The sequence below is a fragment of the Hemitrygon akajei genome, chromosome 15 (assembly GCF_048418815.1).
Source record: "Hemitrygon akajei chromosome 15, sHemAka1.3, whole genome shotgun sequence".
Classification (NCBI taxonomy): Eukaryota; Metazoa; Chordata; class Chondrichthyes; order Myliobatiformes; family Dasyatidae; genus Hemitrygon; species Hemitrygon akajei.
This window is the reverse complement of record NC_133138.1, coordinates 46,505,343-46,523,265: the sequence shown is the minus strand read 5'-3', so window position 1 is coordinate 46,523,265 and position 17,923 is coordinate 46,505,343. Positions and strand designations below refer to the sequence as shown.

General features: G+C 38.8%; 1 protein-coding gene across 3 annotated transcripts in view; it reads left to right on the top strand.

The window, feature by feature from the left end:
• The window catches only part of LOC140739311 (kelch-like protein 3), a 101,361-nt gene that overhangs the window by 6,990 nt on the left and 76,448 nt on the right, over positions 1 to 17,923 (top strand). For all 3 annotated transcript variants that reach the window (XM_073067480.1, XM_073067478.1, XM_073067479.1), the window contains exons 2-4: positions 2,927 to 3,049; positions 4,859 to 4,965; positions 10,608 to 10,729. In XM_073067480.1, the coding sequence (XP_072923581.1) occupies positions 2,927 to 3,049; positions 4,859 to 4,965; positions 10,608 to 10,729 (352 nt within the window). The remainder of the gene's footprint in view (positions 1 to 2,926; positions 3,050 to 4,858; positions 4,966 to 10,607; positions 10,730 to 17,923) is intronic.

Genomic DNA, 17,923 nt, shown 5'->3' with positions numbered 1-17,923 from the left:
TTGAAGCAATTTGTATTTTGCACCACAGTTCCAGTTAGTCCAGAGGTTGGGAGGTGAGATAATAATGCTGACATATTCTTCAGTAAAATTAGCTTGGCTACACACTGGCAAGTGGAGGCTGAGTATAACAATTGGTTCAGCATTTAAAGAAAAAGTGACTGAAAATTTTTTAATATACTGCAATTCAGCAATGAACTTGGAAAAGGAATTGGATTATTATTTGAAAGAGAAAAGAAAATTGCGAGAATATAGAGGAAGAGCCTGCCAAGGGAATCATGGGACCAAGGATGAAGGGTCTATGCAGGTTTCATGACTTTCACTGTGCTGCACTATTTCACATTATGAAATGGAAAGGATATTCATACTTGTCATTGTAAAACACTAAAACAAATGTAAACTTCAATAGATTTGTGAAAAGAACTCTGCATAGTTGACTCCTACTGTAGATAGTGTTCATTTTGGCTTGATCCATCCTTTACTTCTGGTGGATGTGATTAGAACACTAACTATTCAGAGTAGTTTATCAAAGCATAAATATTTTCAGAAGAAATTTCAGATGCTGTAATTAAAAGCCAAAAAAAGCTTGGAGGAATTCAGCAGGTTGACCCCTTTGTGGAGGTAAGGAGATGGTCAATGTTTATGTCTAGACCTGCAATGTCTTTGATTGTTTATGTTGCTTATTGTCCAAATCAAGTGAACAAGTTTTATACATGCAATGTTGAATTATAAGTTTAGGATAGCAGTTTAGGCTCTGCCTTGCTTGTTGAAGCTGGTCATTAACTAACAATTGTGGCCTGGAAATTACTTGCCTATATTTGCTTGTTGCAGTACTTTTGGTACATACACATCTGGCTTGCCTTATTCTTCTGAGCAGTGCTACTAAAATTAAATATTTACGCAGTCATCTGGAGCTGACTGCGCTTTGACTAAAGTCCTTGATGAAGCTGTTGAAAATGCTCTTCACTGAATGATTTCTGTAATGATTTGTGAAGTGTGACTCCAGTCAGTTGAGGAATTTTTCTCCTTATTTTAAATTCTTAAAACTTTAATTAGGTTCCTCCCTAGGTCAAACGGAGGACTGATGTTTAGGGTGTTCACTTTCATGGAAGTTGCCTTTATAAGAGTAGTTTCATTGCACTGTTCCTTCAGTCAATGCTAAATGAGAATAGTTTGTCATTATTTAAATTAGATTTATCTTGTGTTTTGTGGATAGGACAAATCCGGGTCATATTCCAATTGTTTGGGGGTGTGAGGAAAATGCTGGTATTTTAATTGTGATTTCTGTCTCTGAGGCCGGCATGAGAGTATCCTTCAGGAGAGTGAACCCATGGAAAGCAACCACCCCACTGTACTAAAGACCTGTGCTGATCAACTGGCTGGAGCGTGCACTAATAACTTTAATGTCTTGCTTTGGCAGTCTGAGGTACCCAACTACTTCAAGCACTTGTTAACCTGCCTCATTGATTATGGTCCAGTAGCAATTACATAACAGCAATGAAGTGTTTTGAGAGGTTGGTAAAGAAACATATCAACTCTTGCCTGAGAAAATACTTGGATCTATTCCAATTTGCCTATTGTCACAACAGGTCCACAGCAGATGCCATTTCATTGGCTCTTCATTCAACCCTGGAACATGTGGACAGTGAAGATGCATACATCAGGATGCTCTCATTGAACTTCAGCTTGGTATTCAATACCATCATCTCCTTAAAACTAATCAATAGGCTTCAAGACCTTGGGCTCAATACCTCCTTGTGCAATTGGATCCTCAGTTTCCTCACTTGAAGATTCCTATCAGTTAGGATTGGCAAAACCAGCTCCTCTGCAATCTCCATCAGCACAGGTGCATCAGAAGGCTTTGTGCTTAGAACCCTGCTCTACTCACTTTACACTTAATGCTGTGAGGCTAAGCACAGCTCCAATGCCATAGTTAAGTTTGCTTATGACACCACTGTCATTGGTCGGATCAAAGATGGTGACATATCAACTCGTTCTCGATATTTATTATGAATATTATTTATTTTGTATTTTAACAGTTTGTTGTCTTTTGCACATTGGTTGTTTGTCCATCTTGTTGGATGCAGTCTTCCATTGATTCTATTGTGCTTTTTTTTTGGATTTACTCTATATGCCCACAAGAAAATTAATCTCAGGGATGTGTATGATGACATATATGCACTTTGATAATAAATTTACTATTGAACTTTATACAGCTTGGCTAGAAGCACACCTAGATGGTGTACCAAGCTTTCAGTAATGGAGCTGTTTCCTCAGCTTTTTCTGTAACCGCTGTTGTACAGAATGAATTTGGCTAAGATTGGTTTCTATGCCAGCAGGAATCTTGGGAAGAAACCAAGGTGGATTTCTACTTCTGACTTTGTTATTTAAAATGCTTTAGCCTCTTCTTTGTCACTTGATGCTGGGGTTCTCCATTGTGGACATTCTTGGAGCCATTTCTTGTCAGTTAATAAATTGTATTTGGAGAAAGTTATTTGTTCACCATCTATAACTCAATAACATTGATTCCTTTATGATCTTTGTATATTTGCATTTTAAATTCTATAGCCACATTTGGAGGAGAAACCCATTTTGGGAATTAATCATGAGACTAAAATACTCTATGTTCACTGGTGCCATCCACAGCCTTTTGCTGAATGAGAGCACTGGTTAATTTGGACACTTGTGGAACTTAAATTTGTTATAACTGAACATACATTAAAAAGCTCTTTATTCTAATCACCGAAGTCTTGAAAATGTAACTTCTGTAATAATTTTTCTTTGGCCACATACTTGTCATATTTGTAAATATTGATTATTCAGCACAGTTGATCTATGGTAGTATATGTAATGACTAATTATATTGATATGTATTCTAGTTTCATTTTCACTTCTGGCTGAATATATATTTTCATATCTGAATATACAGCAATGTGAAGTCATCTCCAGCACGAACTGTGGATCTGAGCGAAGATGACAAGGATCAGGCACCAGTTACTATGAATCCTCTTCACATGACGAAAGCCTTCAAAGTCATGAATGAGCTACGAAGGTAAATTCAAAGCAAAAATTGCCATTTTTTCTCCCTGGATTTAATTATTTATATTTGTTACAGTTCACCCTTTTATCTATCCACTTCTCTTTCACTGATCATAAAGTACTATTCCTGAAGGCTAGCTGGCTTCTAGGATTCTATCAGCATTTCTGGTTACCTGCATGCAATATTCTTTAAAACTGAATGCATTCAGTTTCTACATATGTTTGGGATGGAAAGTATTTTCCAAAGCTCAGTGTCTGGTGACACTTCCAGTGGTACTTGTGTGCAGAATTGGTTTATTTCACCTTTATATTGAAAGGGTGCAGCCACGCAATTAGCAGCTTCTATCAGTGACACACACAAAATGCTGGTGGAACGCAGCAGGCCAGGCAGCATCTATAGGGAGAAGCGCTGTCGACGTTTCGGGCTGAGACGAAGGGTCTTGGTTCGAAAATTCAACAGTGCTTCTCCCTATGGATGCTGCCTGGTCTGCTGCATTCCACCAGCGTTTTGTGTGTGTTGCTTGAATCTCCAGCATCTGCAGATTTCCTTGTATTTGAGCTTCTATCAGTGCTTCTGTTTGAATTGTCTGTATTTGAGGCATTTTGTTTCAAAGTGCGAATCAGCAAGATGTGGTATAATGAGGATATCTGTTGCCTTCCAGCTTTTAAAATGATTCAACTATGTGTTCCATCATTTTGCAGGGTATGTTTCCTTTCTCTCATTAAATCGCTCCAATGCATCTGTCTTTTGGAAGAAAATAACAGATTACAAGAGACCTTGTTTCAAACCTATTTATAATGTACTTGGTTTAATTAATAACATTAACTAAAATGTTATTTTAGTTAAGGTGGCTGAGAAATAGCAAAAATACTTGTAACCTTATCATTTGTGAAGAATGGCTACTTTTCCCTCGTAATTACGCTTTGAAATGATCTACTTGCAAAACTAAATTTTGCCACTGTATCTCGGTACACGTGACAATAATCATTCAATTTCAGTTCTCAATTGTTTCAATGATACAGGAGATTATTTTGTTATTTACCCTGCACAAGAAACTTTAAAAAAGTTGTATACCTTTTAATTCCTATGGTTTGTAATGGTGTAAAGGGTTGCAATCATAACTGCTTCTGTCAAAATTCATTTATGTCCAAGGCTCAACAAGCAGAAGTGAAGAGGGATGTCATTTGATGTATTCACTGGCAACAATGATATTGCAGCCACAGTATTTTTGGATTATAGCGGTGGAGAGGAATGCCCTGGTACTTGCATATTGGGGGAGGAAAAAGAAAGAGAGGTTCAGGCTGGGATTTGGGAGTGGTGGAGATTATTTAGGAGGTAGAAATTGAGATTGAGAGAGAGGAAATAAGTAGACTGATAACAGAGACAAATGAAATAAAAGCAAAGCTTGATTGAAATCTGTGATAGATCGGACATCATCATTGAATGAAGAAATAGTGCATCATAAATGAGTAAACAAAGACATTTTTCAGGTGGTTTTGACTTCATTACAGTGTTTTCCCTGGTAATCTGACCAGTGTTACAGCCTTAACATTATTAAATAATAGAACAAGGTGCTCTGGATAGGAGCTTGCTGCTCATTATGTTCCCATATTGCAGTTGTGGTTTTGTGGTTATACTTGGTCAAAAATGTAATTAACAAGCTTTTGGGATATCCTGAGATTGTAAAAGGCTTAATGCAAGTGTTTGGTAGTGCCTCTACTTGTTTTTTTTTAACCCTTCTGTTATTTCATGATGGCAGTTTTTATATCGCAGTCTGTTTTTTAAATATGGTTTATAACAAATGATTTGTTTAACTTTTAGTAAAAGCACTTTGTGTGATGTGACCATTGTTGCCGAGGATGTTGAAATTGAAGCACATCGTATTGTCCTGGCAGCCTGCAGCCCTTATTTCTGTGCCATGTTTACAGGTACCAACTTTTCTTCACGTGCAATGACAAATATTTTGTAATTTATGCATAGAATTGATAAGTGTTTTGCTATCTATTTTCTGCTGTGATCTAAAACGCAGGCAGGGATTTGTTAGCAACAGAAGGGATTACTGGATCCTGGAATGAATTTACTGCAGCATGTGGTAAAACTAACACTGGAAGTGGTTTACCTTTCTCAGTATATGTGCCTGGGGGCGGGGGATAAACAAGAGTGCTTGTGATTTTCATTAGTTTTACTTGCCTGTTATCTGATATAAATTGTAAGGGTTTGGAGACATGGATCATTTTTAACTTTTAAGTCTATGTTTAAACAGCTTGTATTAGTAGTTACATTTTTTTCTCTAAAATATCTGCTTAAAACAGTCTGTTCCAATGGATATCATTGTTGTAAATGCATCAATTATATTACAAATCCTTCCACTTAAACCCTAAGAGCAGAATTAGGACATTTAGCCCATTGAGCCTGCTCCATCATTTGATCATGGCAGATTTATTTTCCCTTTCAACCTATTCTCTTGCCTTCTCCCTATAACCTTTGACACCATTACTAATTAAAAATCTGTTGACCTCTGCTTTAAATATACCCAATAACTTGCCTCTGCAGATGTCTGTAGTTATGGATTCCACAGATTCACTGCTCTCTGGCTAAAAAATTTCTTCATCTTGTTTCTAAAGGGGCTTTTACTTCCAATTAAAACACCTTGCTTCCAACCTTTTATGATAATTAAGGATGTCTAATTTGGTGATTGTTCTTACAGCCTGCTTTGAGACTTTGCTACAGTTAATTCTGGACACTATCAAGATTAAGCATGAAAATTGTGCATCCAATTTGAAGATTACTTAACATAAAGGTTATACTCTAATTGTAGGGATAAATAGGGGTTTCCAGTTACTTAACAAATAGTGAAATTCCAAAGTAACCACAACAACTAGTTTATTTCAATGTACTAAATTACTTTCAATTTTCTCCCATGAGACATTATCTCAATTCTACAGAAGACGTTATTTAGATTACATGTACTAAATTCAAAGCTAACTTTCACCTCAAAATAACAGTAAACTTAGAGATCTTGCAGAAGTTTCTGTGGTTTATAATTGAATGTTTCAAGCAGACCTGAGAAAATTAGCAATTTACTTTGCTGTAGTATTCCATTTGTAGATAAACCCTATGTTTATCAAAATGACATGTCATTCTTTATTGAAATTAACTGAGTTGATAATATCTGAATAAAAATAAAAATTGAAAGGCAGACAACTTTTTTAGGTACATTGAAAAGAAGCTGACAGATATTTGTTAGCATCTGGTGAGTAAAATCTATCTGGTGATAACAAGACTAGGTAATGTAGGGAACAGTAATTGTAATAAAGTTGTACACAAGATGAGTGTGTTTTCCTTTTTGTTACTCTTTCAATTTCCCTTTGTTCACCTGACACCCACACAGGCTCCCTGTATTCTTGGACTTGCTGCAATGCAAGTAAAAAAAAAAAATCTGGCTGGAAGTTAATTTTGCACCTTATATAGTATCTAACTTGGAGGCACTTTTATTGTGGTGTAATTAGGATCTTTGCCAAGAATCTATCAGCAAATTGTCAGAAGAATACTGCCTCTTTACTAATGTGAAGAGCTGTTGTTACAAGGTGACTTTGAATTCATAATTTTTGTATTTCTTCTGCTTGTATATTCCCTAAAAGTAGATTTATTTAAATAAGCTTATACTACCCATCATTTTTATTCTATGCTTTGTCTTACTGATTTGTGCTGTGAATGGTTAATATACTTTCATTCACAAGTACAACTAACATTTACCATTTTTACAATTTTGATCTGTACTTTCGAAAGGTATCTTTTCTGTTTGCGATTTTAATATGTTAGGCTGCTTCAGTGACACAACATGGCAGTGTGTGGAAATTTTTAATTTATCCTCTCTTGTAATTTCCCCGTTCAACAAGAATTTTCAGTCCCAGCTAGGTCCAATCCATGCATGTTTACACATTACCTGTGAAGATAATGACAACTAAGGTATTTGACTGAGTCTCCTGTTCTTTTGATATTAGTATTATGAATCTGTCTATATCGAAGTTTATTATGATCTCAATTTGAAGTGATGCTTGCTAGTGAGGAAGAAATATGGAACAGCCAGATCCTGCACAATAAATATTATGCGTGAAATTCACAAGTCCTGCAGGAGAGTGGTTCAAGATATGTGAGGATAAAATCCAGGCTTGTTTGGATTGCTCACATTATTGAGTATCTATTAATATTCGTTGTCCAGTTTTACATGAGAATTCATAAAAGTATCAGACACTTGCATTTATTGACTGTCGTTCAGTCAGAATTTTTCAAATCATTTTCATTGTTGAATATTTTTCAAAATAAGGCATTTGAAATTCTGTCAAATCAGAAATGCTGGCTAATTAGCAATGGATTCATTTATAAGTGGTGAACATAAGGATTAGACAGATTGGACGTTTGCCTGTGGTGCACCCTTGTGCTGTTTGAAATTGAAATTCCTTTGTTTTCCTGAATGATAGCACAGATTTGAAGACAGTAATTTCAACTGTTAATTCTCTTCTCTGAACCTGAAACACCATTCCCTAGAAATTTTCTCACTCAGCACCTCTTTATGCATTCTGTATAAATTTTATCTAATACCTGATTTGTGTTAAATGTAATGGGTTCTTTATGCACACATAATGCATTTCAAGAAATTTGATCATGACTGCTATGCCATATATGCATGGGGGCCAGCTGGTAATGTGAAGTATTAATGTGGCTTACTATTAATTTTTGACATAATCTGTACAATGCCTAGTTCACAAAAGGCACATGCTTTAAAAGTAGGAATAAGTCATTAACTACATGGTGGAAGCCGGCATTAATTTTGGTTATTTATGTGAGCCACAGCTCTGGAGCCTGACACACACCCTTCTTTCGTTTAATATACAGTCGGCCCTCATCCGTGGATTCCATATGCACGGATTCAACCAACCGTGGATCGGGAAAACCCGGAAGTTCTTTCTCCAGCACTCATTGCTTGAGCATATACAGACTATTTTTTCTTGTTATTATTCCCTAAACAATACAGTATAACAACTATTTACATAGCATTTACATTGTATTAGGTATTATAAGTAATCTAGAAATGACTTAAAAGTACAGGCAGTCCCCGGGTTATGAATGAGTTCCATTCCTGAGTCCGTCTTTAAGTCGGATTTGAAGTCAGAACAGGTACATCTGGTATTATTTAGCGTCAGTTAGTCAAATGTTTTTCTTAGTACATATTTTACCTTTCTATGCATATAAAACACTTCAGAAACATACGTATTTCAATAATTTAACCACTGCGTTGCTTAGTAATAATTGTAGCTTTCATCGGGGCAGGGCCTTTCACATTCTCCATTAAAAATTGTTCCAATCGTTGACCGACTGTAGCCTAACGCTTTTCCAATGACCAATGGCATTTCACCTCTTTCCGATCGCTTTATTACTTCCACCTTATTTTCAATCTCAATCCTGATTATTTTCGTGAACAGAAACACTGCGGATTCAGAGCTGCGCCGCCAGGTCCTAAAAACCATTGCACTAATACATATTAAATAAGGGACTTGAGCATCCGCGAAGTTTGGTATCTGTGGGGGGTCCTGGAACCAATCCCCCACGGATAAGGAGGGCCGAGTGTATATATTTTCATGAGGTGCAGTTCTACCTCTAACCTGATAATTGGTGTATATTCCCTTCTGATGTTTACTGTTGCTCCTTTGAATTTTCCTCAACTGTACCCAGTCTACTTCCCCTATAATATTCTCATCAGTGGCAGATCAGGGAAGGTAGCAAAGGAGTTATACTGTGCACATAACTTTGTGCCCAGTAGAAAATCATAGCCTCACCTCAGAGTGGCTTGAAAGTCTCTCTCCCTCTCCCTCTCCCTCTCCCTCTCCCTCTCCCTCTCCCTCTCCCTCTCCCTCTCCCTCTCCCTCTCCCTCTCCCTCTCCCTCTCCCTCTCCCTCTCCCTCTCCCTCTCCCTCTCCCTCTCCCTCTCCCTCTCCCTCTCCCTCTCCCTCTCCCTCTCCCTCTCCCTCTCCCTCTCTTGTATGAAGCCATATGAAGGGTAAGCAGGGTACTAGGATTAACTTTTAGTAAGCGGGGAAAATTAAGAAGATATATTGGTGTTGAGCAAAGTCAGGTCCATTTGGAATATCATGTAGATCTGTGTTTTGAAATTGATATAGAGGCAGTAGAAAGGGTTAAAATGAGCGAAAATGATGCTAGAGATTTGAGATGAAGCAATTCAGAAACAAGATGGACAGAATTTATCTTTCAATTTGTGGAAGTGGTGGCTGAGAATAGTAGGGATCTTCAAAATTATGTACAGCTTTGGCAAAATTGGCACTGTCTGTCATCAGGGACCCCCACCACCAGGTCATGCTCTCTTATCACTACTGTCATCAGGAAGAAGGTACAAAAGCCTCAAAACTCACACCACCAGGTTCAGGAACAGTTATTACCCCTCAACCATCAAGCTCTTGAACTAAAGGGCATAACTTCTCTCAATTCCACTTGCCCCATCACTGAAATATTCCCACAATCTATGGACTTGCTTTCAAGGACTGTTCATCTCATAATTCTCAATATTTATTGCTTATTTATGTATTATTATTATTTCTTTCTTTTTGTATTTGCTCAGTTTGTTGTCTTTTGCACACTGGTTGAAAGCCCAATTGCTGTTGACTTTCATTGATTCTATTTTGGTTATTGGATTTATTGAGTATGCCCACAAGAAATAAATCTTAGGGTTGTGTGTGGTGACATATATTCAGTTTGATAATAAATTTATTTTTTAACTTTGAAGGTTTTATGTTTTACCACTTGTAAGGAAGAGCAGAATTAGAGCCCATCACAAGCTCAGAAAGTCAAATAAAGAATTCATAAGTGTTGAATATGTTGGCGTTGGGAGTAGTTGAGGCAATGAGTATAACACACATATTGCAGGTATACAGTATAGCAGGTGTAGGCTTCCAGGCCCTCAAGCCTGCCTTGCCATTTAATATGATCATGGCTGATCAATGCTGGCCTTCGATGACTTTATGACTATTCTTCTGTGCCAGTTCTCCATAACCTTTAATTCTTTGATTATTCAAATAGAGGAAATACTTCCACTATCCTGCACTACTGTCTAGTGGGGATTGGGAGTCGAGGGAGGGAGAGAGTTTCAGAGATTCTTCACCCCCGATGTATTTAAGGAGAAACTTGGTAATTGGGAGAAAGAAGAGAATATTATGCTGAACAAGAACATGAAGAAGGGCAGGAGGAAATTCCATGTAATCCATAATGGATTAATATTCACTGAGATACAGTGAAAAGATTTTGTTTGCACAGACTTGGAGAACAAATGATTTATTTTGTGCTGTATGTTCTGTGTTTTACTGTGTAAAATAGATGATGTAATTGACTTACCGATGGACTTAGTTATGTGTGGAAGACTTTATTAAATTATTGTCTTACTTCTGGTTCTACGTAAGCTTCCATCTAATTGAACTTCATAGCAAATTTGGTTAAAGTCTATTATCTCTGATCAAGAGTTTAGCTTTTACAATTAATGTAATTTTGTCTTTATTTTTAGGTGACATGACTGAAAGTAAAGCAAAGAAAGTTGAGATAAAGGACATAGATGGGCATACACTCAGTAAACTAATTGATTATATATATACAGCTGAAGTGGAAGTCACTGAAGAGAATGTACAGGTAAATTATGTCTCTTTTTTCATGAAGCATGTTAGCTTAGCCATTAAACTGAGATGATGAAAATGAAAGAAAAGCATCAGATGCTGGGAATCTGAAATTAAAACAGAAAATAGTAGAAATACTCAGCAGGTCAGGCAGTATTTGTGGAAAGATAACCTGAATAATATTTCAAAAATCCATTGTCAAAATCGGGAAAATCAGTTAGTTTTAAATTGCTGAGAAAGTGGCGGTGGGGTATGATGGAACAAAGGAAATAATTCTGACAAAATAAAGCCTGGATTGCTGTGGAATAATTTGTGGAAGTCATTCAGTTCATGAGTTATTAGGGGCAGGGAGAGAGAAAATAACCAGATCTGTAAAATGAGGGCAGTTAAGAGAAAGGAACAGAAATTGCAAAATGTATAGCAATAGAATATATCAAGTAATTTGGCCAATAGTTTATTGAAAATGAAAAACAGGGCTAATGTCATGCTGGATATGAGTTAAAACACTAATGGCCAGTTCTGGGGTGGGGAGGTGTGTGTGTGTGTGTGTGTGTGTGTGTGTGTGTGTGTGTGTGTGTGTGTGTGTGTGTGTGTGTGTGTGTGTGTGTGTGTGTGTGTGTGTGTGTGTGTGTGTGTGTGTGTGTGTGTGTGTGTGTGTGTGTGTGTGTGTGTGTGTGTGTACACGCAAGCACATCTGAGGGACAGTGACCACCGCTCCCTGACCTTTAACATTATCATGGAAAAGGATAGAATCAGAGAGAACAGGAAAATTTTTAATTGGGGAAGGGCAAATTATGAGGCTATGAGGCTAGAACTTCTGGGTGTGAATTGGGATGATGTGTTTGCAGGGAAATGTACTATGGACATCTGGTTGATGTTTAGGATCTCTTGCAGGATGTTAGGGATAAATTTGTCCTGGTGAGGAAGATAAAGAATGGAAGGGTGAAGGAACCATGGGTGACAAGTGAGGTGGAGAATCAAGTCAGATAGAAGAAGGCAGTATACGTGAGGTTTAGGAAGCAAGGATCAGATGAGTCTATTGAGGAATATAGGGTAGCAAGAAAGGAGCTTAAGAAAGAGCTGAGGAGAGCAAGAAGGGGGCATGAGAAGGCCTTGGCGAGTAGGGTAAAGGAAAACCCCAAGGCATTCTTCAATTATGTGAAGAACAAAAGGTTGACAGGAGTGAAGATAGGACCAATTAGAGATAAAGGTGGGAAGATGTGCCTGGAGGCTGTGGAAGTGAGCGAGGTCCTCAATGAATACTTCTCTTCGGTATTCACCAATGAGAGGGAACTTGATGACAGTGGGGACAATATGAGTGAGGTTGATGTTCTGGAGCAAGTTGATAATAAAGGAGAAGAGGTGTTGAAGTTGTTAAAATACATTAGGACGGATAAGTCCCCAGGGCCTGATGGAATATTCCCCAGGCTGCTCCACAAGGCGAAGGAAGAGATTGCTGAGCCTCTGGCTAGGATCTTTATGTCCTCATTGTCCTCGGGAATGGTACCGGAGGATTGGAGGGAGGCGAATGTTGTTCCCTTGTTCAAAAAAGGTATTAGGGATAGTCTGGGTAATTGTAGACCAGTGAGTCTTACATCTGTGGTGGGAAAGCTTTTGGAAAAGATTCCTAGAGATAGAATCTATGGGCATTTAGAGAATCATGGTCTGATCAGGGACAGTCAGCATGGTTTTGTGAAAGGCAGATCGTGTCTAACAAGCCTGATAGAGTTCTTTGAGGAGGTGACCAGGCATATAGATGAGGGTAGTGCAGTAGATGTGATCTACATGGATTTTAATAAGGGATTTGACAAGGTACCACATGGTAGGCTTATTCAGAAAGTCAGAAGGCATGGGATCCATGGAAGTTTGGCTAGGTGGATTCAGAATTGGCTTGCCTGCAGAAAGCAGAGGGTTGTGGTGGAGAGAGTACATTTGGATTGTAGGGTTGTGACTAGTGGTATCCCACAAAGATCGGTTCTGGGACCTCTACTTTTCATGATTTTTATTAACAATCTGGATGTGGGGTTAGAAGGGTGGGTTGGCAAGTTTGCAGATGACACAAAGGTTGTTGGTGGTGTGGATAGTGTTAAGGATTGTCGAAGATTACAGAGAGACACTGATGGGATGCAGAAGTGGGCTGAGAAGTGGCAGATGGAGTTCAACCCGGAGAAGTGTGAGGTGGTACACTTTGGAAGGACAAACTCCAAGGCAGAGTACAAAGTAAATGGCAGGATACTTGGGAGTGTGGAGGAGCAGAGGAATCTATGGGTACATGTCCACAGATCCTTGAAAGTTGCCTCACAGGTAGATAGGGTAGTTAAGAAAGCTTATGGAGTGTTAGTTTTCATAAGTTGAGGAATAGAGTTTAAGAGTCGTGGGGTAATGATGTAGCTCTGTAAAACTCTGGTTAGGCCACACTTGGAGTACTGTGTCCATTTCTGGTCACCTCACTATAGGAAGGATGCGGAAGCATTGGAAAGGGTACAGAGGAGATTTACCAGGATGCTGCCTGGTTTAGAGAGTACTCAAGAGTTTAACATCGGTAGCTGAGCGAAGGGCGCTGAGTAGGCTACGGTCAATTATGGATAACTCTGAACATCCTCTACATAGCACCATCCAGAGACAGAGAAGCAGTTTCAGCGATAGGTTACTATCGATGCAATGCTCTTCAGACAGGATGAAGAGGTCAATACTCCCCAATGCCATTAGGCTTTACAATTCTACCGCCAGGACTTAAGAACTTTTTAAAAGCTATTATTAATGCTTTTTGAGATGGTGATTTAGATGCATATCATATTTTTTTTACTGAGTTAAGTATTGTATGTAATTAGTTCTGCTACAACAAGTGTATGGGACATTGGAAAAAAAGTTGAATTTCCCCATGGGGATGAATAAAGTATCTATCTATCTATCTATCATTATGATCAGAGATTAAGGGAGCTAGGGCTTTACTCTCTGGAGAGAAGGAGGATGAGAGGAGACATGATAGAGGTATACAAGATATTAAGAAGAATAGATAGAGTGGACAGCCAGTACCTCTTCCCCAGGGCACCACTACTCAGTACAAGAGGACATGATTTTAAGGTAAGGAGAGGGAAGTTCAAGGGGGATATTAGAGGAAGGTTTTTCACTCAGAGAGTGGTTGGTGCGTGGAATGCACTGCCTGAGTCAGTGGTGGAGGCAGATAAACTAGTGAAATTTAAGAGACTACTAGACAGGTGTATGGAGGAATTTAAGGTGGAGGGTTATATGGGAGGCAGGGTTTAAGGGTTGGCACAACATTGTGGGCCGAATGGCCTGTACTGTGTGTGTGTGTGTGTGTGTGTGTGTGTGAGAGAGAGAGAGAGATAAGGTGCAGTTTTCAAATTTATGTTGGGCCTCATAATAATTGTACATAAAGCCAGGTGAATGGCTGTTGGGAGTGAATGGAGAACTGAAGTGGCAGGCAACATGGAATTCTAAGTTGCCTCTAGAAAGGGGTCACTCTGTGCACGCTGATAGTCTCGAACATCTATGTATCAAGAAAAAGGAAGCATTAGAGATATTCATTAACATTAAGGTGACAAATTCCTAAGGCTTGATTAAATCAATCCTAGGGTTATGGGAAACAAGGGATAAGATTGCTGGGCCTCTGATGCAGATCTTTATTACATCTTTAGCCATGGGTGAGGTCATGAGTGAGAAACTGGATGACTGGAGTGTACTGAATGTTGTTCCCATACTCATGGAGGTCAGTAGGAATAAGCAGAAAATTGATTAGAGAGAGTGAGTATGGTTTTGACCTTGTAAAATTGTGCCTCACAAACCTGATCAAGTTTTCTAGGATTACTTGGAAATTGATGAAGGCAAGGTGATTCATGGACTTAGCAAGAGCTTTGACTGGGTCCTGCACAGTTGGCTGGTCTAGAAAGTTAGGACACATGTGGTTCAAGATGTTTCGGCAAAGATTCCATAGTTGGGTGGTGACAAGCTGATTATTTTTCTGTAAACAAAGATGTACAGCATGGATTTATGCTTGGAATTTTGTTGTTTGCCATACCTGAGACTTGGATGACAATGTCTGTGGTAAAATTAGTGAATATATAGGTAGCAAAGCAAGTTGTGAAAGGATGCAGAGGAACATACACTCAGTGGCCACTTTATTAGGTACACATGTACACCTCATTAATGCAAATATTTAATTAACCAATTACATGACAGCAACTCAGTGCTTAAAAGCATGCAGATATAGTCATGAGGTTCAGTTATTGTTAAGACCAAACATCAGAGTGACTAAGTGACTTTTACCATGGAATGATTGTTGGTGCCAGACAGGGTGGCTTGAGTATCTCAGAAACTACTGATTTATTGTGATTTCCATGCACAATAGTTCCTAGAATTTACAGAGAATAGTGCCAAAAATAAAAATATTGAGCAATACTCCTGTAGACAAAAATGCTCTCTTAATGAGAGAGATCAGAGGAGAATGGCCAGACTGGTTCAAGCTGACAGTAACTCAAATGATCATGCATTATGAAAGTGGTGTGCAGAAGAGCATCTATGCACAACTCATCAAACCTTAAAGTGGATGGGCTACAACAGCAGAAGATCAGGAACATATTAATGAGAAAGGAGTTTAGTTTAAACAAAAGAAATTCTGCAGAAATCCAAAGCAGCATACACACGAGCTGGAGGAACTCAGCAGGTCAGGCAGCTGCTATGGAAATGAAAAAACAGTTGATATTTTGGGCCAAAACACTTATTCAGGACTGGAAAGGAAGGGGAAGTTGCCAAAATAAAAAGATGGGGAGAGGTGAAGAAGGATAGCGAGAAGGTTACAGGTAAAGCCTGGTGGGTGGGAAAGGTGAAGGGCTAGAGAGCAAGGAATGTGATTGCAGAAGAGATTTGACCAAAGGAGAAAGGGAAGGAGAGGCTCCAGGAGGAGGTGATAAGCAGGTGAGAAGAGGTAAGAGCCAGAGTGGGGAATAGAAGAGGGGAGGGTGAGAGAATTTTTTTACCAGAAGGAAAAATCAATGTTCATGCCATCAGGTTGGAGGTAACCCAGGTAGTCTCCTTCACCCTGAAGATGGTCTTATCATGGCACAAGAGGAGGCCATGAACTGACATGTTGAAACAGGAATGTGAATTGAAATTAAAATGTTGGGCAAAAGGGGTTTAGTTTGCTAACCTTCATAGGCTAGATTATTGAGTATAAGAGTTTGGATGTCATGTTACAGTTATACACAACGTGGATTAGACCATACTTGAAATACTAGTTAACACAATTAAAAGATGTGATAGTGCTTGAAAGAGTGCAAAGGCAGTTCAGCAAGTTATTAACTGGAATGGAAAGGTTCCTTTAAAAAAAACATAATGGATAGAGCAATACACAAATGCTGGAGGAGCTCACTGGGTCAATCAGCGTCTATGGAGAGATAGAGATTGGATAGACTGCGGTTGCTGTAATGGAGCACAGGAGGCATAGAGCTGATCTTGTAGGGGTAGTCATAGTCTCTTTCCAATGGTGGGGGTGTCCAAAACCAGAGGTCATAACTAAAAGGTAAGAGAGGAAATATTTAAAGGAGGCAAATGTGACAAGTTGCCAAAAGACATGGTAGAGGCAGGTTAAAAGGTCATTTGAACAGGCACATTGATTGGAAAGGAATAGTGCGAAATGGGCTAAATGCAGGAAAATGGAATTAGAGAAGATAGGCACTGTGATCTTTACTAGCAAGTTGGGCCTGTTTCTGTGGTGTATAACTAATTTGCATATTATTTTACCATTGGAGGGGAAACTACATTGTATACACTTAATGCAGTGTATTAGGTTGGAAGGAGAGCATCATAATTGCTGTATCACTTGGAAGAACTTTCTGGGTCTGTGGCTGGTTGGGAGGGAAGACCTACAAAGACAAGTGTTGCAGCTCCTGCGTTTGTGTGGAAAAGTGCCATAATAACTGGAGTGGTTGGTGGATATGGAAGGATGAAAGATTCTTGAAGGCAATGCCTTTTTGAAATGCTGAAGGAGGGGATGATGAATCTGCTACTGGAATCTTATTGATCCATTGAGTGCAAAGATGGTGGGGTAGAAAGCAAGAACTTTCTTTCTCTGACCAGGGAGAGGATGAGAGTACAGTCTCAAGAAATACACAAGATGTAGTCAAAGTCTTTGTTATCCACGGATCGAGGGAAGCCATGGTTCAGGAGGAAGGAAAACTCCTCAGATGCACCTGTGTGGAAAATTATTGGAACAAATACAATATTGATGGAGGAACTAGAAGAATGTAATGGATCCTTTTAGAAGGTAAGTTGTAGTTGAGGTGGCTATGGGTATCTGTAGGCTTTTATTAGATGTTGCTGGCTAGCATATTCTTTGAAGTATAAATGGAGAGATCTGGAAAAGAAGAGCTGGACAGAATGGAATTTGGGACCAAATATTTTAAGATTCTGATCTTGGGAACAAAACTGATGTCTAACCACTCTCTAACAATCGTAGTGCAAGTGTCTGTAAGTTAATATTTCTATACTGCTTTACGTAATCTCCATTGCATTTTGATTATGAAGCAGAGCAAAACTTGAAAAGCTGTTTAATGCTCTGTGTGATGAAATATTGAGCTGCAAATTGCATATACATTTAACAAAAGAAATAGGGATCAAATATTTTTAAGATCAACCTTTAGAGTCCCTTCAAATCATGTTGCCCAATGATGCTGCGCTTGCCTTGAAGGGAAATGGAACTGGTGAATCATTGTCGCATGTACTGGGGTATAGTGAAAAGCTTGCCTTGCATACTGTTCATATACAGTGCATTGAGTAGAACAAGGTAACAATAACAATACAAACTAAGGTGCAATAACTTCAGAGAAAGTGCTGTGCTGTTAAATGATAAAATGCATGATCATAGTGGGGTAGGTTGTGAGATTAAGAGTCCATCTTGTCATATCAGAAGTCCATTCAAGACTGTGTTAACAGCAGGATAGAAGCTGTCATTGAGCCTAGTGATACATGCTTTTGTATCTTTTGCCCAATGGGAGAGAAGAGATGAGAGAATATCCAGGATGGGTGAGGTCTTTGATTGTACTGGCTGCTTTACTGAGACAGTGGGAAGTGTAGACAGGGTCCATAGAGGGGAGATTTGTTTCTGTGTCCATAACTCTCTAGTTTCTCACGGTTATGTGCGGAGCTGTTGCCATACCAAGCCATTATACATCTAGGTAGAATGCCCTCTATG